General features: G+C 34.8%; 1 protein-coding gene across 2 annotated transcripts in view; it reads right to left on the bottom strand.

Moving 5' to 3' along the window:
- LOC128998515 (regulator of nonsense transcripts 2-like) overlaps window positions 1-26,722 on the bottom strand; it is a 54,964-nt gene that overhangs the window by 3,286 nt on the left and 24,956 nt on the right. For both annotated transcript variants that reach the window (XM_054424686.1, XM_054424687.1), the window contains 14 exons: window positions 17,704-17,863; window positions 16,292-16,439; window positions 15,479-15,697; window positions 14,220-14,428; window positions 13,367-13,490; window positions 12,277-12,435; window positions 11,703-11,882; window positions 10,474-10,680; window positions 7,854-7,983; window positions 5,869-5,970; window positions 4,192-4,295; window positions 3,303-3,462; window positions 1,984-2,126; window positions 1,313-1,405 (listed from right to left, as the gene is read on the bottom strand). In XM_054424686.1, the coding sequence (XP_054280661.1) occupies window positions 1,313-1,405; window positions 1,984-2,126; window positions 3,303-3,462; window positions 4,192-4,295; window positions 5,869-5,970; window positions 7,854-7,983; window positions 10,474-10,680; window positions 11,703-11,882; window positions 12,277-12,435; window positions 13,367-13,490; window positions 14,220-14,428; window positions 15,479-15,697; window positions 16,292-16,439; window positions 17,704-17,863 (2,138 nt within the window). The remainder of the gene's footprint in view (window positions 1-1,312; window positions 1,406-1,983; window positions 2,127-3,302; window positions 3,463-4,191; window positions 4,296-5,868; window positions 5,971-7,853; window positions 7,984-10,473; window positions 10,681-11,702; window positions 11,883-12,276; window positions 12,436-13,366; window positions 13,491-14,219; window positions 14,429-15,478; window positions 15,698-16,291; window positions 16,440-17,703; window positions 17,864-26,722) is intronic.

Genomic DNA, 26,722 nt, shown 5'->3' with positions numbered 1-26,722 from the left:
TTACCGAAGTTCGGATTATCGGGACTCCACTGTATATAGACAACTATACACAAAACTCATGTGTTACAAACCTGTTTTGTTAAGGTATGTAAGACCAAATTGGATAAGTGTGAAAGAATTGAATCTTACATCCATTACTCCCCTCATTTAGTTGAAATTGCTGACAATGAAACGATCAGAATTTATCAATGGTAGTTAGATTACTATATACAAAAATGTCTAGTTTTTTTAAAGTCTGATTAGTGTATGGAAATTTTGGATTTAGGATCTTTGCCAAAATGGACTTGTAGCGACTCGTTACAAGACAATAGTGCAAGTCACGTGAGACAGCTAGGTGCGCGCGCAGCTACGGCGAGCCGGCAAGAGTAGAGTACCTGAGTAGTGTCTTGCGTGGCCCCAGCAACAGTCAACTAGCCCGGATAAGTACTAGCATAAGACTATGTCTAGATAGGTTCGTAGGGGTTGGGGAAGGGTGTAGGTTAGGGTAGATAATAATTAATTATGTGATTTGTTAGGTTCACCAATGGCCGTGGTCTGGTAATCAATATCCCAAATTTAGAATTCACATTTGCTAAATCTAGTTACTTTTCAAGAATCAGAATAAGTCCAGATATATATTTATTTCACTGTTCACTATATTATAATTAGATATATTAAATAACATAAAAGCTGGCTGTGATATGCAGCTAAGGTAATATTGTGCACTTTGAAGAGGTAGTTAGCTTCCTTCCAGTAGAGTTGAACGACAGGAAATGTGCGTGATTTGGAAGTGGTGAGAGGAAGGTATATAGGGCCCAGGTATCTTCATTTACACTCATACCACTCCACATCACTACAGACTACTCAGAAGGATTCACACAAAGACAATGGCAAAAATCGTTTAGCTGTCATTAACGGCTCAAGCTACATAGTAACTACATTAATGTTGGTAAAGAGCTATAACAAGCAAAGACTTTAGATTTAACTTTTTAATATTGATGAGGAAGTAGCATCTTAAAAATTTTACTGAAATGATTCACCATCACGATCCACCATCACAAGAAGACAAAAAAACTCAAATTTATTTAAATTTCACTGCACTTCCTGGATGATTGAAGATATTATAATTAGTTCAATCTAACTGAACACCTTTGAAAACATGTAAAATACAGTGAAACCTCGATAACATGTCGACCTTGATAACAACAAGTCATATTTAACAGTCCCCATGAGAGTCTTGGTATCGAGGTTCTACTGTATTGAGATATTTGGTTATGCGACAGCAAAATATGATAAAAAAATAAATGTTTCATCAAAGAACATAGAATCTTACCTGACACAATTGATCCTGGTAATCCTCCTCCTCCAGACGATCGTTTATGTCGAGAGTTAGCCTCTTGACTTTTTCCATCTCTACTCTTTCCGCCTGGTAAACAAATTTGTTTAAATATGTAAAACTACCCTAGGGTGTTAGTGTTATCAGTATTAAACTATGTTGTTAGGTCTGTTCAACAATTGAGAAGTCTTCCTGGTCATGAGAAAACATTATTGATCGCGGGTGTCAAATCTAGTGTTGGTCAGGTCTAGACAGTCTGGTGTGACACTCATAATCTTGGTAGGTGAGGTTCACATAATATAAACATTAGATGGCTAAAGTGAAATTTGACAGGATGGGTAGACTCTTTGTAGGTTTAATCTTTAATCAAGAATATTCTTACTTTTCACTTATCTTAACTGTGTGGGTTTGTGTGCACGTCCAATGTCCATTAAAAACCTTTCTATGTGAATTTTTATTTATCTGTTGTCTTGTATTCTATATAAGATAAAGGAAAACATGATACGAAAATATACATGAAATCAGTGAATAATCTCTGGGAGTTGATCGTTTAGACCTCTATGTTTATCATGTTGTTAAAACCCTATTACAGCTCCCTAATTCTTAGGCAAGACTTTGAATTAAGTTCTAGGTATTTTATATGAAAGAATTATTTTGATCAATTATACCTTCTCTTGTGATCTCAGGTTAAGAGCCAGTTCAGAGTCAGTAGGCACAGCAACACTCTTGTATTGTTGTTTGTTCCCTTTCCTCAACATTAGAACAAAATTGACTGTTCCTTTTTCTTCCGTTTCCGGATCTTGAAGTTGTTCTGTTAAAAACATTGTTTTGGTAAAAAAATTAAAAAGGAACAATTTCTCTACTGCTGTAGCACAAACACTATATTTGGTAATCAATATGGATTCACTAAGATAATGATTTATATTCTCCTTCTACCAGTTGCACTATCCCTAAAATTCTATAGACAGAACAAGTATAGCTATTCTAAATATGAAATCAACACAGTTAATGTAATTAATGTTGTGAAGAAATCTCCAATACAGAAATAGACACACAACATATCTATTTTTTTACTTTATATTAGGGATGTGTCGATTCTCTGTACCGATTCTCGATACCATCTATACTTAACGACATTGGTATTGGTATCAAGATTTGATCGTCAAAAGTTGATACCAATATCTATACCCGACATGTCTGTAAGATCGCGTGATCGTTATATTACCGCGATTGTTGACAATGATAACGTTTCCGTAACCGTGAGAGACAACGATAATGTCTACACGCCGCGGTAGATGATCAGAATTGTGCGGCAATCGCAGGAGACAATGATGATGTCTACACGGCCGCAGGAGATAATCAGAATCTTCCCGATGATGTCTATACGACTGCGGGATATTTTCATGATTTTACCACGATCTCAATATAGGATGACGATGTTTCTGTTTCTGCAGGCAACAGTGATGACGTTTCTGTTACTGAGGGAGATATTCAAGATTTTGCAATGAATGCGGAAGAGGATGATGATGTCTCCACAACCAAAAAATCTCAGACTGGCACACATCTAGTTATAATTGGTTGGTGTAATATAACCATAACCAATCCATACAGAAAATGTGATACTTTTTTATGGTATCGGTATCGAGAATTGAGAATCAATTTTTCAGGTATCTTGGTATCGGGAATCGATAAATTTCAGTAACAACACATCACTACTCACTTACTTTATAGAAAGAACTACAGCTTGAGGGGAGCACTGAACCAATCACAACTTATGGTGAAGGTTACACAACAGTAACCCAATACTACATTCATAGGTGAATAGCAGGATTTGATCCTAGACCTACAGGACAGAAGTTACGTGCTCTAATACAAGAAACGCTGCACCCTATACTCCTTCAGCACTGTATAAAAATGGTCCTTTTTGTAACAATAATTAATAATTTGATTTCAAGATCAAGTTAGCAATTATAGAACAAACACATACCATAGGTCTTTTTTGCATTTGTTTTCACATGTAGAGGAACGGGAATATCAACATGCTGGGGTTTGACATTGTCTCTCATTCGATCTTGAAGGTTATCTGAAACCATTTTGTCGAACGCTGCGAGGAAATCATCATCTTCAGGACTATGGCTTCTTGAGTTCTGCAATGAAAAAAATTATAGAATTAGACATAACAGTGTGTTTCCAAGTTAAAAAGTGTGTATAAACTGCCAAAAATATTGAATAGACTACAATTAAATGGTGAGTGTTGCACGACGTCTAATGATATAGGCTTAAATCAGCGTCACAACATTCAAAATATAATTTTTGAGCTGTCTCATGTGTTCAATATACACTATTCGACTGTTGCACGACCTCCAAATCTCATCATGTCCAAAAGTACAGTAACTGCAAGAATTATTTAAACCAATTGAACAGCCAACCCTCCCCTTTGGAACATTTGTTGGCTAGCTGTATCGGAATCAGTGAGTATAGTCTTAAATAGATAAGAGAATAGTATATATGTAATTGCCCTGAAGAAAATATTACTAGATATAATTTCTCAAATGAAGACGATACTCAAGACAAAGAAAATATATTTTGCAGAGTTGTTGAATACACCTGAAGCTTCATATTTTATAACATGAATACACAGGTATTTTTTTATGGGTTCAAGTGTTTTATTTACCTCATAATGTCTAGTGTATTAATTGTCCACGTACAGCCAACCATGCCATCAGCCGGCACTCATTAATCTATTTTGGCTACAGCAATTTTTTACTTCTATTAACCCTTTTTCTGACAAGATAAACCTCTCACTGTTTGGTTAGAACACAGGGAAAATTCTCACGAAGTGGAATGAGTTTAAAATGGACCTGAGTAATACTAACCTGATTGTCCGATAGATCGTTGTCTGAGTCTACGTCAAGATCATCGTTGTCATTAATCCAGTCTTTTTTCCCGTTCTCCACTACAGCATCATTTTGGGTCTCTTCTATAACAAAATATACCATAATCTAACATTTAACATCAACATTTTAAACAACAGAAAATCATTAACGATTGGACAAATATATCAATGATCAATCAGGGATATGATCAGGGGGGTTGATATTCTACAGAATATTTTTTTATAAAACTTAACCCAAATTAAAAGAACAATGGGTCATGGTTTAAGGACTAAACAAGCTCATAAGTTGGCATCCCTGCTTCCTTTACTTAGTTACCGACAAACTGATAAGTATTTTTTCATTATTTTCTAAATGGCTTAGTGTAATTAGGAATTAATTGTAAATAAAACTCAACATTGTGTTTTTGCACAAGCTCAAAGATTATGTATTCTAGAATACTACCATTTTAAAAGTTATGATTTTTTTTTTAAATCAAGAAACGGTTGGAGTTAAGTTTACAGATTCTAGTACCTAATTATTCAACTAGGGTTATGTACATACATGTAACAAATGTAAAGATAAATAATCTGATATTTTCACAAGTTTGAATAAATCAATCTTGAATATGAGTTACGTTTTGTAGAAAAACATGAGTCTTGTAAGAAATAAATTCCCAAAAACAATAACACATGTAGAGAAGAATGAAAAATGCATTTCAGCTGATCGGCAATGAAGTAAAGAAAGCACAGCTACTTATTAGCTTATTTTGTCTTTAAACAGTGACAATGTGTACTTGTAATTAATTATTTAGGTTGTGTTTGATAAAAAAACCCTGTAGATTATCAAACAGTGGAATCAATCAAAGATCATGTACCTGATCATTGATACTTATAAACATATTTTGAGTATTTTAGTACACATTAATGCTGGGTTTATACAAAGTTAAACTGTGCTACAAGGTGTAGTTAACATTTGAAAGGTTCTTGAATACCAAAAATTGTATTAGCAGATATAGGACCTAACATTTTATTACCTACTTCCAAATAGGAAAATAGCAATTATCATTATACTACTACTAACTTATGTCACTATCGTGGCCAGACTAAAACTTTTACAAACTGGATTACTAGTATTAGAATACAAACTTGTATGTTTAAGCGCAATGACTTTTACCTCTTTGGACCTAATGTCCACAGCAAATGTATTATCTTTGAAATAGTGAAAGTCATATTTATCTTTTGACTTTTGACTTAAAGGCATTTTGGACCTAACACAATGAGTCCCTAGTGAAATGAGGGTTCATCTGTAAAATGGAGCCTTATATGCTGAAATCAAATTTCTCAAAATAGAATCTGTGCACATGGCAATCCTGCGTTGTGTGATGCCTCACACTCAACTGTTTTCCATTTTGAAGGCACATGATACTCTATATTAGTAATGTATAATATAGAGCTAACAGATATAAAAAATGTAAAACTATGGTGTTATAAAACTTTTCATTTGTGCTTAATCTGGGCTAATGACTCTAGGTTAAATACAAACAGTTAATCAATACACTTAATTATCGGTATGCATTAAGTCCACTTCGGACAGTTATAAAAAGCAATAGGTAAAGTACCTCAAAACCACAGAAGTAGATAGTTGTCATTCAACCTATGGTTAAATCTGTTTACTTACCCCTGTCAATGATTTTCATGTGTTTTATGTTGTTGTGTTCGTCTTCGTTGTTTAAGCTCTTCAAACTTTGAGCGACTGATTTTTCCTCATCTGATTCTTCCCCTAAAACATTAATATCTCAAGTTGTATTTTATATTTATATTTTTATATTCATATATATTTTTTTAAATTTATATTTTTTTTATTGAACCATCATTGAGTGGGTAAAATTGTCTAGTACAGGAGACTCTATCCGGCACTGCGCCACTCCGGCACTCAAGTAATCCGGCATATTTTGACGGGTGAGGTCTTCCGCGATTGCAGCAAAATCATGAACATCTCCCACGGCCGTTTAAACATTATCATCGCCTCTCGCGGTCACGGAAACGTCATCGCCATCATGCGCGATCGCAGCAAAATCATGAACATCTCCCACAACCGTTTATACATTATCATCGACTCCAGCGGTCACGGAAACGTCATCGTTGTCTTGCGCGATCACGGCAAAATCCTGACCATATCCCGTGGTCATGTAGACATTATTGTTGTCTTCCGCGACCACGGCAAAAATCTGATCTCCTCCCTCGGGTGTGTAAATATCACCATCCACTCCCCCAATCACGGAAACGTCATCGTCATCACGCGCGATCGCAGCAAAATTATGAACAACTCCTGCGGCCGTGTAAACATTATCATCGTCTCACAGAATTACGGAAACATCATTGTCGTCATGCCCCATCGCGGTAATAGTGGTTTCTCATCGCGTGATCTTCGGAGACATGTTTTAAATGCATTTTATTTGTTTATCCGGCAATTTAGCAATCCTATATCTGCGGATTACTGAGAGTTTACTGTATGTTTATTTTATGTTGAGAAATTATAGCTAACTTTATGAATTGTTCTTTGTTACACTAATTGTAATGTTATTGATTGCTTATCTAATAAACATTGTGATACTAATTATATGGTAAGTTTTAGTTTTTTAGTAAATGCATGTGACATAGCAATACATTAAGGAAGAAGGAATGGATAAACAACTAACATACCTAAGAAAAAAGTTCTACGCAGTTGAAAGTACACAAGTCTACAACACAAATAGTTTGATATTTTCCCCTACAAGGTGTTTCTTCAGAGGGAAGCAGTAGAATGACAATTAGGTTGTCAAATGTTTCTGTGATTTCAATTCAGTGTAAGTTGTCTATCCATTCCTTATTACTTAATCAATAATATGAAAGTGTTGTATCTGGTTAGTAGATGGACACTTAAGTGATTGGGAGCATTGCAACTTTTGCCATAGCCAATGGCATAGATTACAAAAAGAAGATAATCTAAATAAAATGAAATTTGAGAATTTTAGCCTTTTGTGAATTTTGGAGCTTGTTATAATGAATTTGACCATCTACATATTTGTTTCAATCATCAATGTATTACAAAACAGATTAACAACTGAAGTTATTAATGCATTTTACACCCCTATATTATTTTATAGAACCATTTCGGTTAACTTGGGTTTCGGTTTAACCGAATTCGGTTAACAGGGGTTCTACTGTATTAGTAAAACTATTCATATTTTTTATTATAATTTGGAAATATATATTTATAGAAACTAGTGATTTAGAGTTTTTATACAGTTGGGACCATAAGTCTGTGCGCACGGCTCAGACCCCCCACCTACTGGATTTAACGAGTAACATCCACCCCTTTCCTCACGTGCCAAAGTCAGCCGCAAGCACAGACCGTGCTTGCATTGGTTTCACTGTTGTCATTGGTTGGTACTGTTGGGACCATTAGGTCCCAACAGTACCTTCCTGGCAAATTTAACCTAAACAGGATTTCTTTTCAACTGTTTCTTTGGCTAAAGAACATTTACATATTTCAAATATTTCATGTTATGCTCCTGTTGACATCCTTCAGAGAAGATATTCTTTATTCCCCTTCTTTTATCACAACCAATAATCATAAAAGACTACAAAACAATATTTTTTTTCAAACAATAATAAACATACCTTCATCAGACAATGAGCCTTGCCTGGTATTATCAACTCCAGTCAAATCTTCCTCAACGTCATCTTCTTCTTCATCATTTGTTTCATTTTCATTCTCTGTCTCCATAATTGGATTTAGTTCATCATCGTTCTGCAGAAAGAACAAACAATTGTTAAGCAATGCTACATTGCGCAAACTTATACCTTTGTAACCTTGTTGATACCTTTGTAAAAGTGTAAAATAATTAAACTTCACATTTATTCATATAAAGTTGTGGTCTTACCTTTAGCGGTTTGATTGGGTATGATTGGATTTGCAGGTTGGGATTGGAAGGAATTTTCACTCCTCTTAAATTTCAGGAATATTTTGGAAAATCAGTAGATCAGGATCAGAGATTTTAAAACCTAAATATAAAAAACAAAATGTGGTAAGAAAGTAGCCCAATAAGTTTATTTGTAGTTACAAAGAAAAATATAGAGGAACAAACAAATAAATATGATGATGGATATGATTTAATAAGCAGGAAATCATAGTTTAAAATTTGAAGAACGCCACAAGCAACACTAGAAGTATGGGAATAGTAATTGATCTATTCAAGCCAAGCCAAACCGTTGTTTTAAATTCATGAACTCAAAGCCCAATCAAGCCAAAATGTATCAAAATCCTTGAGTTAAAAACTTTTTTTTATTTCTGAACCTTTTTGACCCATTTTGACAACAGTTTATGTATGTTAAGTAACAAAAATCAATATTAATAATGCAAAAAGTCTCATTTACCAAAGAGGCCAACAGCTACAAAATACCTTGGCTTCAGACTATTCCATTAAAGGCATTAACTACTTTCAAGTAGGCTGATAATCACGTTTAAAAATCCATAAGTTATCTTGCTATAAAATAGATACAAATATAAATTGGAAATGACCAATACAAACTACTATTACAGTAAACAAATTCCCGGAATGAATTTCTGAAGACATTTAGTGCGATCGCCAGCGGGAGATTTGCCTTGCAATAGTTAGTACGCCTGGGGAGGGCATATCGGTAGTGGGGTGTATAGCTGACAAGCAGTAGTGCAGCATTTTAATGTTTGCACTTTGTTCATGGAATGCCATTTTATTCTTCAATGCAGGTACACGACCGACAGTAACCGACAAAGTAGACTTGCAGGTACACGAAAATCGCTTACCAATGCTGCATTATGGCTCGTCAGTTATACCCCCACTACCGATATGCCCTCCCCAGGAGTCGTACCAACTACTGCAAGGCAAATCTTCCGCTGACAATCTCGTTAATGTTGAAAAAGAAATCATTTTGGGACCTTTTTGACTGTTGTATGTATATTATAATCAGCAAACGTAGTGCTTGATTTGAGACGCTACAACAATTTGACGATTTATCATGCATATTTTCTTCAATAATAAACAAGAGAATAAGAATAATGGTATGGGATAACCTAGCCAAGGAAAAACAATCTTTGCTCTCCAAAATAGAGTTATTAGGTTTGGATCTCAAGTCCCCAGAAGAAAAAAACTGTTGCCACATGATGCAGTAACTATGTGGTAGGGATGGTCAAGTCTCGAAATTTCGGGAAATTTTCGGGAAATTTTAAATCTCGTTACACGAGACGAGATTTCTTTTTGGCCGAGATTTTTACCAAGACGGGAATAAAAAAAAAAAAAAAAAAAAAAAAAAATTAAAAACGCCTGCAGAAAGTCAATGCAATACCCGCAATACAGGAGCGTGTTGTAGTTGCGTTTCCTTTGTGAAGGCGTTCTTATTTCATTAATTCTTTAAATGTAAATATTACTTTAATTATTTTAATAATATTACTTTAATAACATTTGAGAAGTTTTGTAAAGTGTAAGCAGTGTGAGAAATGTTTTATTACTATAAAAAGTCAAAACAAGTAACTATTTTATAAAAATTAATATTGCTTTTATTTTATGATTTATTTTATTTTAGGATAAGTTGAACTCTATCCTAACTGATATCACTATGTTTCCTAATCGTAGGCATTTTTAATAAGTTAGGCGTGATTAATAAAAAAATGTTATGCTGATGTTTTTTAATAAAAGATTGTAAATATTCTTGCCTATTATCATTATTTTTGGATTTAAACAATCATCTAACAATGTTACAAAATCAGGTAAAAATTTTGAACGTGCATTTCCCGTTGTGTATGAGAAGGGAAATCCCGTCTCGATCTCGTCTCGAAATTTTATGAGAAATAAAAAATCTCGTTTCGTCTCGTCTCGAACTAAAAATCCAATCTCGTCCATCCCTACTATGTGGTCTTTATTGTCAAGCACCATGTTAATGCATTGTAGCAAGAGTGGTCAATGATAAAATACGGCAGACAAAAAAACACAAATAACATCTTGTTTGGAATTGTAAACGTTATTAAATTTACAGAAAGCAAATTAAAATATGTCTGTCATTCGCCTATTGAGTCTGATGTTGAATGCAGTTTTGAATTGAAATCGACTACTTAGCATCTTTTACATGTATTTACCATCTTGGAGTCAACCGTATAGGTGTAAAATGTAAATATACATTTAAAGTGTTATTAGACATATTTTTTATTTAATTTCTGTTAAAAAAACGAAGTCTGATAAAATTATCATTAACACAGCATTCTTACATGCTGGAAGTTGATGAGTGGATCCCATTTGGACCTCATTTTCTCTGTAAGTTGACGAGCACTTTCTTCAGCCTCCTGGTAACTTTCTGACAGCTTGATAGTAGGCCTCAGACTAGTAAGACAATCCCTGAACATGTGATTGATGTTTGTTGGGAATGGATTATCATCCGTCCAAACTGAGTCTGAGTGTTTGAACCAGAAGTAATGCTGAAACAGAAACAGATTAAAATTAGTCACCTGGGAATATTACACATTTTAAAATGAGGCAGAGTTCTATAAGTGAAAAGCCAACAAGTAAATTCAATAATAATCATACCATAAAAACATAATAATAAATCTTACAGTTTTTACGGTTGTAAGTAGTTTTTGTATGGAAAACCCTCGGTTTATGAATGCATTAAGCAGGAGGAAACATATTGTATACCATTGTAATCTGCATAAAATGACAATTACATTGTTGTATCTTGTGGATCTTCAATAAACACACACACTTATAATAAAAAACAACATTTTAGACCGTCGTATGGGAGATATTTGTACTGTTTATAACTGCATAACTGTTTATTTTTCATTTTATGTTATAGTTAAAATAACATTGTCATCATAGTTATAATTGTCTAGTTGTTATTGTGTGTGTAATCTCATGGTATAAAATAGTTTACTATCTTGTATGATACATAGCTTATGTTGAAATATTTATTTAACATTTAACAACCTATTTAATTTATCTTAAAAGTAACATTTATCTTTTAGGAACTACAAATTAAGTATAGCTCATTGTTTTATTATATTAACAGATTTTTATTAGATCTCATAAATTTCAATCATAAAAGCAATTTTAATAGCATTTAATAACACATCAATAAAGAACTATTTAAGTCTAAGTAAATGTACCGTACATATTTATCTTTTGTAATTTTTTTGCTTTTTAATTCAGTTGTGTTCCGGATTCAATAGATCAGTTTTCATTTTCTCTTTTTTACATTACATTTTACAGCAATAGTAAACTGAACACAAAATCTTATTATATCATATCCTTTTAATTTGCAAAAGGTAATGTTAATTTAATAGAAATATTATTTAGTAATTTTTTTTAATAATAAATAAATAAAAATATTACACCTTATATTATTATTTCCCGACATAATTTTGACAAGTCTGAATACAAATTTATAAAAAAAAAAATCGCTAACCACTTTATTTCTTGCCTAACGTGAAGTGTAATTTACCTGAAAGAAAACAAAGAAGTAGTCCAACTTTGTTTTGCTGGGTCCGTGGCTGAAATACTGTCCACAGGTTTCAAGGAGTGTGCAGACTAGGCGAATGCGAAACAATTGATCTGGCGGATCTATTGGTGAAACTCTCTCGTAATCAAAGGAAACCCCAAACGCGATCAAAGAATAAAGGACCTTTCCAACAAAACATTACAGTGTGTTAAATCATATGATTAAAAAATGACATTTAGCCTAAAACATTGCTTATGTTTTCAACGATTAAATAACCTAAAATTATAATAATTTAATTGGTTCAGTTATGAATGAGGCTAGGCTGGTCTAGTGTGGCATCACAATGTAGGAGGCCTGCGATTAAATCCATTTGGTAACTGTGGTTTAAGTTCTTACGAAGCTGCGTGTCCACCTATAAAAAAGGGATAGGTTTTTGTTGTCTCTGTATTTGGGATATCTTGCAAATAAAAAAAATTCAATAATTTTGATTACTGCAATGAAAACAATGAGAGTGATATTACATCATAATTTATACGAGTTACCTTAGTTGTACTTTCTAATCTAAAACTATAGTTACCTTGAAAATGTCATTGCTTTCGACCATTCGATAGTTATACAGTTCACCCAAGTATTTCACCATTGCTACTCGTCGCTGGTTTAGATTTTTGGTATTCACTTCTATTCCTATTCTTATGTCTTCTAGCACCCCATCAACAACATGGGCTGCCACAAACTCCTGTAGAAGAAATACATGGTTGGCTCAATAATGTGGGACTAATACGGTGTTGGATTACCAAAAAATGCCAGTTTTAACCTAAAAACTAAAAAATGTTAGCTTGAAGGTTTACTATGAACTCCTGAAATGTTGAAATAATCAATTTAGGCATTATTTTGAAAACAATTGTTATTGTTACCTAACCTATTTGATTTAGATTACTAACAGCTAACAGCTGTATCTCATAGCCTGAATGTTGTTCACAATAACCTACAATAAAAATTCAATTCTGCCCACCTGCATCACATAGCTAAATGCTAACAAGTCAGGAACTTCAGTTCAGTTAACAAATAACGCGCATAATAAAGCACAGCAATTTACTTATTCCACCTAATAACCCATGTTAATTGTAAGGTCCCCAGAACCAGATTGGAAAGACGTGAGACTCCTGTCTCAACACAAATTAAATACCAGTATATCGGCCACTACAATAACAGTATGGATACAAACTCATTCATTACACCTACGGATTACCGAGCGTGTCATACTATCATGTGTCAGTTTATCGATATTTAACTGTAACATATTAGCAATTACAGTTTCATACATTGAGTCAGGTACTGTGACTTTTTTCAATCCTCAATAACTTAATCTAACGTCCAGTAGTGTGGATCTTCTTTATGTTTGATGAGTTTGGACCACTTCCCTTAAAAGTGTTTATTCAACTTAAAATGCCAATAGCTTAGTAAAAACTCAAAATATTTCTTTTTATTTAGGTGGTACACATAATGCATATAAATAGGATCAATACGATTGTAAAACATAACAATAATAGTACCAATAAATCTGATCCCCGTTGAACCATTATTCAATATAAAAGGCGCTTGTTTGTAAGTGTATCAATGTGTTGGCTTTTTACGTTTGGCAATGGTACATTGATTTCACAACTCACCTGGTATTCAACAAGGCCAGCTAGGAGGTTGGCCAAGTCTTTGATATTGGGATAAGGAACATTCCACGCTTGTGTCAGACATTTTATGGCATAAGCAGATATTTGTGGGTCTCTCCAATTCAGTCTGAAAATTAATGTTCATTATATAGAGCACAAATATATTTTTACAGGGAAAAAAACTTGCCTTGAGAATAAAATTAGGAAGGAGGACCGGATACATAACTAACTTCATTTTCTTCTGAAGAAATCTCCTTGGAGAAAAATATCCAATAATACACTGTAAATAAAAAAAGTTATTTGTATTGTGAACTTTTTGTGTGCTATCAACAGCTTAGAACTAGAGCTAATGGGTAACAGAATCCGAACCCAATATATTGCTGCTTCGGGCCATAGTCCATGGCGCTACCAATTGAGCCACCCTATCACTGAAGGAGAGATCAGCGGCCTTTTTTTTACCTTGAATTTTCCCGTTCAGATGGGTGTCAAAAGTCTGAGTTTGGAATTTGTCAAGCATACAAGAAGTGAATTGTACTCATAAACATAAATATTAAGTGGCAACCACATTGTTTCTGATCTACAGTTGGTTGTTCATATACTTTTGCAACATTTCAGCGGAATATGTCCAATTATTTACCAAGATAGAAAGATACCATTTATTCTTTCAATAGTATAGAATATTTGCTTTAGTTACTGTAGGGGTAAAGGAGCATAAAATTTGGTACATAAGAAATTTAAGGAGAGTTGGCCCCAAGAATTTCTCATCTCCTAACGAAACACAGGCTAGTTTAAACAATTGAAGCTTGACAATATGTCTAAAGCTACCCAGCCACTCACAGAATGATTAATGCCTCACCTTCTCATTGAGTCAAGAACCTTGCTGGATTCAGTGTGTTTTGTCAAATCCTGGTATAAAATATGTCTTATAAACTCGTGCATTACAGGACGTTCTTTTACTTTCGATGCTGGGCTTTCAGGCGGATTCACAAAATAGTAAGCATTCTCTATCATTGTTACATATCTTGAATCCAACGCTTTCCCTGACTTCATCCTCATCATTTGCTCCTGAAAGTTATGAAAATAAAGAGTTTAGAATAGGGGTAGGTCTCACGGCTTGATGAACAGGTGTAACACTCAAGAGTTAATGGACTTCATAACTTAGTGTTATGAACTTAATATTAAAGCTGATGATGCATTCCTTTCCCTGTCCTTTGATGTATTCCTAAGCCGAGTGCATTATCCTCCAAAAATTAATATCATAGAATTTTATCTGATAAAAAAGACAGGGCATTTGCCAGGAATTATTACGGAAATTGACAGGAAAGCAGGCTTACCTTTAAATAAGTCCATAGAGACACATGAAATGCATCACAAAAGTAGAAATTTTTGTAGTCACTGACCACACTGGAGAAATGCCAATGGCAGTTGCAATTTGAATCTATTACACCTTGTCAGGGTTGCCAAGACAGCAAACCTGTTACACCTGACAAGGTGTAATAGATTCAAATTGCAACTGCCATTGCCATTTCTCCAGTGGTTGAAAAAGTGGTCAGTGACCGCAAAAATTTCTACTTTTGTGATGTATTTTATGTGTCTCTACTTACTCATAGCATTTCAATTAATTTCAAAGCTGAATCTCTAATTCAGTGAATTTGACAAAAAAAGCTTGTTGATCATCAACAATCATTTTGGGAGACCATAGAATAAGAAAATAAGATATCATGGATATGGAAATATGTCAAATTACTACATCCAATGTAGCCAAAGGAATGAAGAGGGACATTATTTCATAGGACCAGAAACTACTCAATCATTTGAACATCCAATGGCATAAAAGTAAAAAAAAAAAAACAATTAGTTTTTTCCAAATCTATTCAAATACAGTAAACAACTATTTTATTTTCATTCCTACTATTTGCAATTGCAGTGTATAGATACTCTTTTGAAGACTACAACCATGAAGGGCAAACTGCTGATGAATGTACTAAGTTACATACTTTACTTCTTTAAAAGTAGGAAATAGCCAAGTAGTTAAGATTATTGCAATTTATATTCAGTTTTGAGTATAAATGACAATGATATTTGTTATCACAACTCTCATCAATTCATACTTACCAAGTAGACCTTGGTCCTCTGGTGAGTGTCTGGACTTCTAAAGAAGAATCTACCGCAAGTTTCCAGCATTGTGCATGCCATTTCAATGTGGTGATGAGAGAAATCGTGCAGTAGAATTTTAAGGCAGTAAAGTCCCTCAATTTTGGAGTATAGCTCAAATTTTACCAGTTCTGCGATAAAACGGATCACCTTCAGCTTTGACTCTATGTTTATCTGGTCCTGTATGAAGAAATAAAGTAGTTATACAATACAAGTGTTAGTACAGTTTTGGATAATGTCAAATAAATATTTTTTTATATACATCTTTGCTTGCTATATACAAATACCCAGTTCTATTTAGTTTAATCCCTAAATTAAACTGCTAGTGTAATAGATTTTCCACAGCTGCAGAAAAATAGTCATTTGAACGCAAAACTGTATGATTTATAATTGAGCGTGCTGCCCTTACAAGAATACGTCCTGTTCCTAACTCGTGATTTGAATCGAGGAATATTTCCTAGCTGTGAAGTAAAGTTTATTAATAAAATAATAATAGTTAATTCTCTCTTAACTATTTTTAAGGGTTACTCTTAAACTTGGATTACAGCTATTGAACTTGTCAACTGAGCATCATTTGGTTCTGTACAATGTTCATTTCTAGAGTCCTCATACCCTAATAAGACAACTGACTGGCTTGAGTCTACATTACTATAATGACTTTTAGAGCTTCTTTCTCAAGGGGAAATGCGAAAATTGAAGAGATATTGTTGCAACTAATTTTAAAGAAAACAAAAATTCAAATTATACAGCTAAAGAATCAACATGAAAACTGACCTTCTTCCTCACGTGATATTTGAAATCGTGCTTCAGTAGGAGGCACAGATCCGTGGCAATATCAGGCAACAATGGGTTGAGAATGGCTACCAATCTTGCATAGAACGGAAGCAAATCAAGCCTGGTCCTTGGTACTCCAAACAAAGTCCTGAAACAAAGTTGATAACAAGCTTATGTACAGTATGCTTGACATATCAACCCATCAGCGTGGATTTTTTTAAGCCGTGTTTACACCAGAGTTTGGAACAAAATGTTTGGAACTTTTTGTTAGTAAAATTTTTCTAAATGTTTCTAAAACAATAGTTTACAACAGATGCACTATTCTTTGATTTTGTTGGAAACATTTTAATCACCGTTACCGAGAACACAAGGTTTCTTCTAGAGAGTCACGTGGTGGTGGGTAAGTGCAAGGGGGAGGGGGATAGCAAGGAAGTGTTGTAAACAGCGTAGAAGTACAGAAACATTTGTTCCAAAACACATGTTTCTTTTGTTTGGAACACCCTTTGATCTTTACCGACAACTGGTGGGAAAACAAATTTCTATTATAAACACTGAAAAACTGGTTCCAACATCCAAATTTTTATATTCCAAAAGTTGTGTTTCTTGGTTTTTTAGAAACATTAATTGTAAACACGTGTTCCTAACTCCAGTGTAAACACGGCTTTATAGAAGCACAAGACATTTACAAAATAATATCAAGAACAAAGTTGATAAAAACTTGTGTACAGTATGATTGACACTTTTTTGGTTGTTTCCGTCCGGTGCCGCTAGGACCGTGTTTTTTTTTACAATTTGTTCCTTGAAATTTCAGCTATTAAAAACCTCTTTTATCCAATAAAAAAAATCTAATCATTAACAATAACTCGTCCTAAAATAATAGACAATTTGTTTTCAACACTAGCGCCTAGTGTCACCAACATGAACTAGACATGAATACCAAGCTTGAGATTTTACAATGGAATGAGAAGTATACTTGTGTTGGATAGTCTATGGTTGAGGTTAGGAAGATGTCTGGAGTCTGTAATACCTTCAGAGAGCTGTTGGACTGGTCTTTGTGGGATGGAATTAATTGCTTTGTAAACTAGAAATAGTTCATTCAATATACAACTGAGCAAACTATAGCACCCATTTAAAAAACAAAAATTTTTTGTTGAACGTGAGTTATACAACATGTTTGATTTCAATATTTTATAGACAAATAGTTTGTTATTGCTTACAAGGTTTTACTATGCAGTTGTTTTCCCTATTATGAACTAAGCAGTTTGTTTGTTTGTTGTTTGATATCACATCAACACATGTTATCAAGGCTTTAATTGTGATACAATTAATTAATATAGAAAACAGTATCAAGAATCAATGTATGTTTGTATTGAAACCTCTTAAATTATTACTAAATATTTACTTTTACTTACTTGACCAGTTTCTTGCGATGATGTTTGGTGTTGTGGTACATGAGAAACTCAATCGCAGCATTGTCAATCATTTCCCGATTGACACAATTTGAAAGCAGGTTCAAAAATCCATCCAACAATATTTTATTGTTGGCACTATTGTTATCTGACTCTTCAATCTCTGTAAATAAAACGTAATTAAATGAAATGTTTATTCATCATGTTTACAAAGTTCTGATTTTCACATATACAAATATATGTCTTGTTTATGATAGACCCTTAGGTACTACCTTAGCAAAAATTACCTTAATGCTACATTACTTTCTTTTATAAATCCATACATAAAACCCCTTACTAAATAAATTTATAATATCATCTAGGGAATAAGGGAATAAGAGGATGAGATAGTATTTTAGAGGTTAGATCAAGGCTAAGGCAGACTGGCTTGACCACTGTCTCTAGTCAGTCTGCGTTGAGCGAAAGTTCTAGTACAAAAAGGAAACGGACGAATGAGGAGGAATCGATTGAGGAATTTATGTATAGTGGAGGATCAGGCAAGCATACGTCCATCGAGGGAGCAGCTAGGGAGATTTTGGGCCATTGCGAGAAGCTGTCTGTGCTGAAGAAATTGGCCATCATGGAAAAGTTTAATTATATGTCGACCATGATGAGTCGTTATGCTACTGAAATATTACTTTCCTTTGTGGTTTGGTTGATGGTAGGTCCTCAATTAAGGCAGAATTAAAGAAGCTGACTGGGTCGTTTCCTGTGGGCACTCCGTCCAGCAATGTCAAATCATTTGCTGAAGCAGCGAAGAGCAAACAAGGCACGAGGACTAGTGCTATTGTCATCAGTCCAAGAATTGATGAGCGGGGCAAGCCAGCAATGACGTCCGAGGACACGAGAAAGGCAGTTGCTGCTGCCATGAATCCAAGGGAGGAAAAGATCAAGATTATAAGAATTCGACCTGGCAGGGAAGGCACTGTAATAGTTGAGGCAATGGATAAGAGTAGTGCTATTAAGATTCTCAAAAGTAAGAAGATTACTTCAGCTGGCCTCACGTCACGCAGGCCTCTAGAAGCCGAAGATTCTAATCTACGATGTCCCCAATGAAGATGGCAGTGTTAAGGAAGGAATTCTGGACATCTTCCACCAGAATGTGGCGAACATTGAATTTGATCAGTTCAGACAAGGATTTAACATTGTCAAAAAACTAAGGTCCAGCAGGGAGAGAAGGGAGAATTGGGTTGTGGAGCTTAGTGTTCCCTGTTTTAAGGCCCTGGTAGGCAAGGATAGATTGTTTGTGGGATTTGAGTCAAGCAGAGTTAAGGAATACACGGAGGCAACCCGATGTTACAGGTGCCAGAGTTACGGCCATGTCGCCAAGTACTGTAATGTGACAACCCCAACGTGTGGCTTTTGTGCGGAGGGTCATGAATATGAGGAGTGCCCGAACAAAGAATGGAACCCCACATATGCGCCCTGCAAGAGGGCAAAGCACCCCCATGACCACAGCGTCACAAGCAATACTTGCCCTGCCTACATGAGAGCTCTGGAGGAGAGCCGCAAGAGGACGGAGTATGGATATTGATCCATTGACCCCTGAGCCTGGTCAACCCCTCATGAGACTGACCCTCAGTCCTGAGGCTGTGGAGGAAGCATATCTTATCCCTTGGGCCCCAAAAAAATGTGACTCCCCCCCCCCCCCAACAAATGTGATTGCCCCAGTTGGTTCCTGAGGCCGGGCCTGCTCGTCAAACATCATCGAACCATGCACATGGACAGGCCAATTTCCTTTAAGTGCTGTCAGAGGATTTTCAATGGGCCACATGCGGCTGCGTGCCACACCCCTCGATGTTCTGGAGACGCCCCAATCCAGAAGCAGTTTCCCTGCCCGGGAAGAGGTCAACATGGGGCAGCCTCGAGCTCGGACGAATTGGACATACTAATGAATAATAGGCACATGATTACGGGATCCAGATACACTGCTGGCTTTTCTGGCCTGCTTCCTGGAAAGACCCCAGCCCAAAAAAAAGGAAAAGGTCTGGTTGCTTCTATCCAGGGGAATCTTGGTAAGGAATGAGGGAAGAGACAACGTTCATGAAGAAGAAGATGGCATCGAAGAACTTGATGATCAGCCACAAAGGGCTGACGAAGACAGGGGTTTTTCGAGGCAGGTTTGGATGCTCCAGTGGTTGAAGCTTTGTATGTGGAAATCAACCTTGGTATGGAAGAAGATTTGGCCGCCCTCCAGGAATATTGGGAAGAGGACCCACGTGTCACGTGGCTGAGCAAGAATCTGAACTCGGACCTGGCCAGGGAGCTCCACGCCAGGTGGACAGCTGAGCCGGTGCTGGATTAAGAGTGGCTCAAGTGCTTCATCATGAGGGTCACCAGCTCGGTCAGGAACCATGCTGAGAAGGATAGGGAGTCGAGAGGCACTGGCAGGGTTAGGAAGAAAGGAACCAAATCACGGAAGGGACGTGAATTCACTGAAGTTCAAGAATTATATAAGGCTGACCCAGCTCGCTTGGCCGAACTCATCCGAGCCAACAGGTTGGAGAGGGGGCTACAGCAGCAAGAGGTTGATCCTCCGAGGCACGAATTGGAGTAGGTGTACTCTGAACTCTGGGGTGCCACGCAGAGGGCTCCGCCTGCTGGATTCAACTTTAACGGGGAGATCTTTTCCTTGAGACCGGAAAAGGCTTTGGATGTCAAGAGAAGAATCAAGAAAAGAAACCTAAGGGAGCACCAGGACCGGATGGGATTAGGAAGGAGCACCTGACTAGGTGTCGGGGGTTTGCCCACTTCTTGGCTGGAATTTTTTACGGTGTTCTCTTGGCTGGAAAATATCCCAATGCTTAGACAGAGTATACAACATGATTTTCAAAGAAGGCAAGGACATCGCACTGGCTGGGAGTTGGAGGCCAATAACTATTGGCAATACATTTGCTCGAATTTTTAGTGGAATCCTGGAGGACAGATTAAGAGATAGGGTGGTACTTGACGTGAGGCAGCGTGGTTTTGTGGCTGGTAACGGATGTTTCTCAAACACATGATACCTTGACAAACTAATGTGGAGGGGCAAACGCTCCAGTCTGGCAGCAGCAGTACTGGATGTCTCCAAGGCATTCGACTCTGTCCCCCACTGGGCAATCTCAGAGGCGCTTGTGAGGAGTGGTGCTCCACCTGCTATGATAAAGGCTGTAACTGGAATGTACAGTGGGTCAAAGACCAAATTCAAAAACTGTGGGAATTTTGAAGTAAAGGTCAAGAGAGGAGTCATGCAGGGAAACCCATTGTCACCACTCCCGTACACCAACACCAGATTATTATGACAAGGCATTTGAAGAACTTGCAAAGGATTTCAAAACGAAGAACCTGAAGACCTTGATATGCTCACCTATGGGGTGTATTAGGGATCTAATCCAGCCTGAGCGTTTTGCTAAAAATATAATGCAATTTCAAAACTCGACAAAAGCGTTGCTCCACATTGTATTAAAAGAAGAAAAATCAAACAGGGTGTTAAGAAGAGGACTTTCACACATTGATCTTTTGAAGCATCTTGATGAATTGTTCACGGAGCATTTATAATGCAAGCGCAAGGCTTCATCAAGCATCACAAGAACTCAATCTTGAAGAATCGACTTCCACTGACATTGGCACAAGTTTACATCCTTCTGACATCTGCTCTCCTATTCCATCAGTAACATATCCACAACAACAAAAACATTACAATAGGTCCAACAATAGATTTAACATAGCCATAGAAGTTAAGGAGTCATGTATATGTAACAGTTGTCATAATCCTAACACAGATACTTCCATGCATAACCTAATCAACCCCTGGCCTGTTTGTAAAAATGATATGTGTAACAAAGATGTTGTGCGGTTAATGCATTTAAATATTGAAGGAGGGATAATTAATAATAGAAATTATCTGGAACTAATTTTAGAAAACTAAAACATATCAATTATCTTTTTAAATGAACATTGGCTTAAAAATGATAATATTAGCATTTGAAATAGTTTTACACTCTGGCTCATTTTTATTGCAGGAAAGAAGGAACCCATGGGGGTTCTTGTATATCAAATCAAATCAAATCAAAATTTTCTTTATTCATTATGTACACATAGAGTACAGAATGGCGTCAACAAGTACTATTATAAACTAGTAAGTACAAGTATATATAATACAATAAAAAATTAAAATTATAATCACTGTAAGAAATTAAATTAACTGTTACAGACGACATATGCTTAAAAAAATTCATTAAAACTGTACAAAGGTTTAACAATAATAAATGACTTCAATTTCTTTTTGAAGGACCCAAAATCAGATATACATTTTATGTTGTCTGGTAATGAATTATAAAATTTGATGCCTGAATATGTTGGCTTCTTCTCATAAAATGTTAGCTTATGTCTATTAAAACAAAAATTATTCTTATTTCTAGTTTCATATCTGTGGTTAAAACCTAGCATACAATGACTATTTTGATTTTTTTTAATCCACAGAATCAGATCATAGATTAATTGGCTGTAAACTGTCATTATTCCTAAATTTGAAAAATGTTCTCTGGCTGACTCAAACCACTTAAGTTTCATTATTATTCTTATTGTTTTTTTTTGTAACATAAGTATCATGTTTAAATTTTCATTAGAGGTGTTACCATAAACCGACAAACCAAAAGAGACATGAGAGTGCACAAAAGCAAAATAAACTGCTTTAAGGGTTTTAATATCACAAAATGGTGATAATTTTCTAAGGATGAAAATACCTGTTGACATTTTTTTACAAACTTGAGATACATGAGTGTTCCAGCTAAGAAGTCTATCAACAGTTAAACCAAGGAATTTTGTTTCCTTAACTTCATCAATAAAGGAATCATTAAGACAAACATTCTTTACCACAGACCCACTTTTCCTATTTGAAGCGGAAAAATTAATATATTTAGTTTTTTGTTTATTTAATAAAAGGTTTAAATCAGCTAAATGTTGTTGGATTGCATTAAGTTTTATAAAAGAAGATATTTCTATACCATTTGCATGGTATCCGGATAGTTTTATATTTACATCATCTGCCTATAAAGTGATTTTACTTTGATCACTGAAATTAACTAAGCTATTGATGTAACATAAAAAGAATAAAGGTCCCAATATAGATCCTTGTGGTACACCATATTTCAACGGACTGTTACTGGAACGGCAAGATATAAGTTGATTATATTTGTTTACGTATTTCAGTTCAACAAAAGTAGTTCGATTACATAAATAAGATTTGATCCAATCATAAGCTTTATTTTTTATTCCAAAATTTGAAAGAATACTTAGTAATTTGGTATGACAAACACTATCAAATGCCTTGCTGAGGTCGATGAAAATTGCAACGGTTTGCTCGCCTTTATCTATAGAATCAATGACTGATTCTATGAAATCTGTGCTTGCACTTATGACTGATTTGTTTTGTCTAAAGCCATGTTGCTCATTGGAAATAATCTCGTGAGATTCCAAGTATTTTGTCAATTGCTGTGCAACGACTCTCTCATACAATTTGGAAAAGGATGACAGTAAAGATAGCGGCCTGTAGTTAGAAGCAATTTGTGCATCACCTGATTTAAAAAGTGGGGTGATTTTTGAGACTTTTAGTTTAATAGGAAAAATGCCAGAAATGAAAGACGAGTTCATTACATGTGTTAATGGTTTCTTTAGAAAAACAGAGGCAAGTTTTATGATAGGCATAGGTATGTCGTCATATCCAGCAGAATATTTATTGTCAAATGATCTTAGTACACTCTCAAAGTCCTCCTCAGTAATAGCTTCAAAAATACTAAGTTTGCTGTTAACTTTTTTGGTTTGTTGTAAGCCATTTGCAGATGACAATAGATTTGCATAAGGTACTATTTGAGATTCCACCAAGGTGGTATAGTATTCATTAAATATAGAGGCAACATACTCAGGTTTATCAAATAACAATCCGTCATGTCTTAACTTGATATTACCATACTTCGTTTTCTCTTTCATTTTAGTTTCATTGCCAATAATATTCCAAGTTGCTTTACAGATATTGCTTGAATTGCAAATAAGATTACTATAAAAATTTTTCTTAGTCTTAATAACCTGATCAGTGAAATCTTTTTTTCTTTCCTTTATTAAACTTTTTAATTTAACATCAGATTTATTATCTTGTCCAAGTTGATTGGTCAAACTAATCAGTTCCTCTTTAGCCTTAAACAGATCAGATGTAAACCATTTATTAGTCTTATTATATACCCTACATTTTGTTTTAGGAAAACAACTATCAAAATAATAAAAGAAAATGTCAAAAAAAGTGTTAAATTTGGATTCAACTGTAGCATTATACACATTATCCCAACTTTCTGTTGATAGCATACTAAGGAATATTTTTTTATTGTTATCATTGTATTTTCTTTTGAAATGTGTTATATAACTATTTTTTGTTACATCAGCCCCCGGCCAATAAACTTCAAGAACTTGTGCATCGTGATCAGAGAGAGCGGTTATCAGCCCATACACCTTTAATTTATTCTGAGGGATGTTAGTAATTATGTTGTCAATTGCAGTTGCAGTAGTGTCACATATCCTAGTGGGAAAATCGACCATGTATCTAAAACCATGGCTTCTTAATAAATTAGTAAATTCCCTAGTTACATTGTTGTTATCTAAAATGTTTATGTTAAAATCTCCTGCCATTATAATATAATCACATTTTTTATTAATACTTAAAATTAAAATATTCAATCTCTTTATAAAGTCAAAAACATCAGAACCAGGAGACCGATAGATCCCTATATAGTGATGTAAAATACCCGGATATTTAAAACTCGGGGTAAATACCCAAAATCCATAAATACCCGGGTATTTTGGGTATTTATGAAATCGATTGAAATTCATATATATTTACCCCTAAATATGTTATTGTTATCATTACATGATAAATTAGGATAGTCTATAACACCTTTTACAGTAACTTGAAGCTTTGCTAAGTAGGCCTACCTTTTATTTTATGATTTAGCACTTTTTTTTATAATACATAAAGTTTCTAAATAAGCATGGGGTTTCGTGTCTTAAATCGAGTAACATCAGTTAAATTTAACTTACTAAAAAATAGTATATTAAAAAAGGCTGTGGCTATTTCAATTTTTATCATTGAGAATGCTAGATAGAGAATGCTAGAAACTAAACACTCCCTATGAAATGAAATCAAGACAACACCTCATCAGAGAAATAGTGAACCTAAACTTACTTTTACTGTTATTAAATTATGATAGTTAAAATTTTTATTGTATAAATGGCTTGGAAGGCTAGACAGACCTAAGGCCTGATTGACATAGGCAGAATGGCAGAATACTAAAAGTACCTAATTAAACTTTTCTGTGTTACCACTTAGTTGGAAACAATAATATATTTGGATAAACCTACTAAAAAAATGTATCTCCTTTTTGAATGATTTATTGTGCTATAGAATCAAATGTTTTGTATCACAAGTTTATGAAATTAGTTTTTTTTTTATTTTGATACCACTGATACCAACAAAAGATCTAGAACAAAAATACCTATTATTAAAACCTGCCATCCTACAGATTGAATTTTAATTATTTACCTAACCCGCCATGTTAAACTTCCCTATCCTAAGCGTGATGTATACAACTTCCTTACTTCTCGAGTGATGTAAAGTATCAAAAAACTCACTCGGTGATGTAATGAAACCCATTGAGTGGATAACTTAAAAAATATAACTCTATGGAGCCAACGACGTTTAACGCTAGAAATCAGCTGTGTGCTTGAATTTTATTGTTATGTTTTGAAGAATTTTCCTAACCTAGCTTTTGTTTGTAAATGAACCTTACTGTTATAAGATGAGTGAAATGGGTAATGAAAAATATTGTTCGTAACCTCCTGTATATTGTCGGGTCAGGTAAAATCTTGTACGTTACACGTTACGCAAGAGCGTGTTTACATCACTTAGGTAAATTATGCAACTCGCTTCGCTCGTTGCACAACTTTCACCTGCGTGATGTAAAAACGCTCTTACTACACTTGTAATGTAAATAGCTATTTCTTAAGTTGTTTAAACATAGGCCACTACTAGGTCAAATTTTCCTGTTTTTCTAAATAATAATTATTACTTTGCAAATTATTTTTCTTCACTTTCAATAAAATAAATTCATCTATCTATCATAGAAAATAAAAAATCATAAGTAGTCAGGACCAGTGCAACCATGCGACCAGGGTATTTATGCCGATTATGCTTTATGCTCAGACCTGGGTATTTATGGCGATTATACCCAGAAGTAAAATGCTAGTAGTGACTATATGAAATTTTGTTTAACACATTTTATCATCATTTTACTATCCTTACAGGGTAATAATTCCAAAAAAACATCTCAATCTTCTCTAACTTTAATAAAAATTATAAATACCCAGTTTTTGGGTATTTACCCGGGCCTGGGGTAAATACCCGGGTAAAAACCCAATTTATATTTACCTACCCACTGGGTATTTACCCGGCCCACATCACTATCCCTATAACAATAAATGTGAATGAATTAAAGGTAAATTTAGCTGTACAGAACTCAAATATCTTGTCCTCACATAAATCACTGACAAATGAATTTGTAACAAACTGTGAACTTTGAATATGATTCTTAGAATCATAACTCCTCCCCTGGCATAGGATTTCCTACAATAAGAGGCATTTACTTTGAAACCATCAATCTTTAAGCTAGTTATTTCATGGTCTTTAATATTATGCTCAGAGAGCACAATAATACTAGGATTAACTTCAGACAATGTGACTTCCAACGGTTCAACTCTGTTTATAACATTTTGTATATTTTGATGAAAAATCTTTACTACATTGTGGTCAACTTTATCCAGATTATTGATAGAATTTTTTGGGGGGCCAAAACGCTTAAAACTATTTAGGTTATTGTTTAAATGATTACAGGTTTTTCCCAAAGTAAGATTAGGCAAATTAGCAGATTCATTACTGGTACCTTTGTCGCCTTTATCAGAT

Source organism: Macrosteles quadrilineatus, unplaced genomic scaffold, assembly GCF_028750875.1.
Source record: "Macrosteles quadrilineatus isolate MER2022 unplaced genomic scaffold, UCM_ALF_1.0 Scaffold_7__1_contigs__length_78375512, whole genome shotgun sequence".
Taxonomy (NCBI): domain Eukaryota; kingdom Metazoa; phylum Arthropoda; class Insecta; order Hemiptera; family Cicadellidae; genus Macrosteles; species Macrosteles quadrilineatus.
The sequence above is the reverse complement of the archived record's forward strand: the minus strand, read 5'-3'. Positions and strand labels throughout refer to the sequence as shown.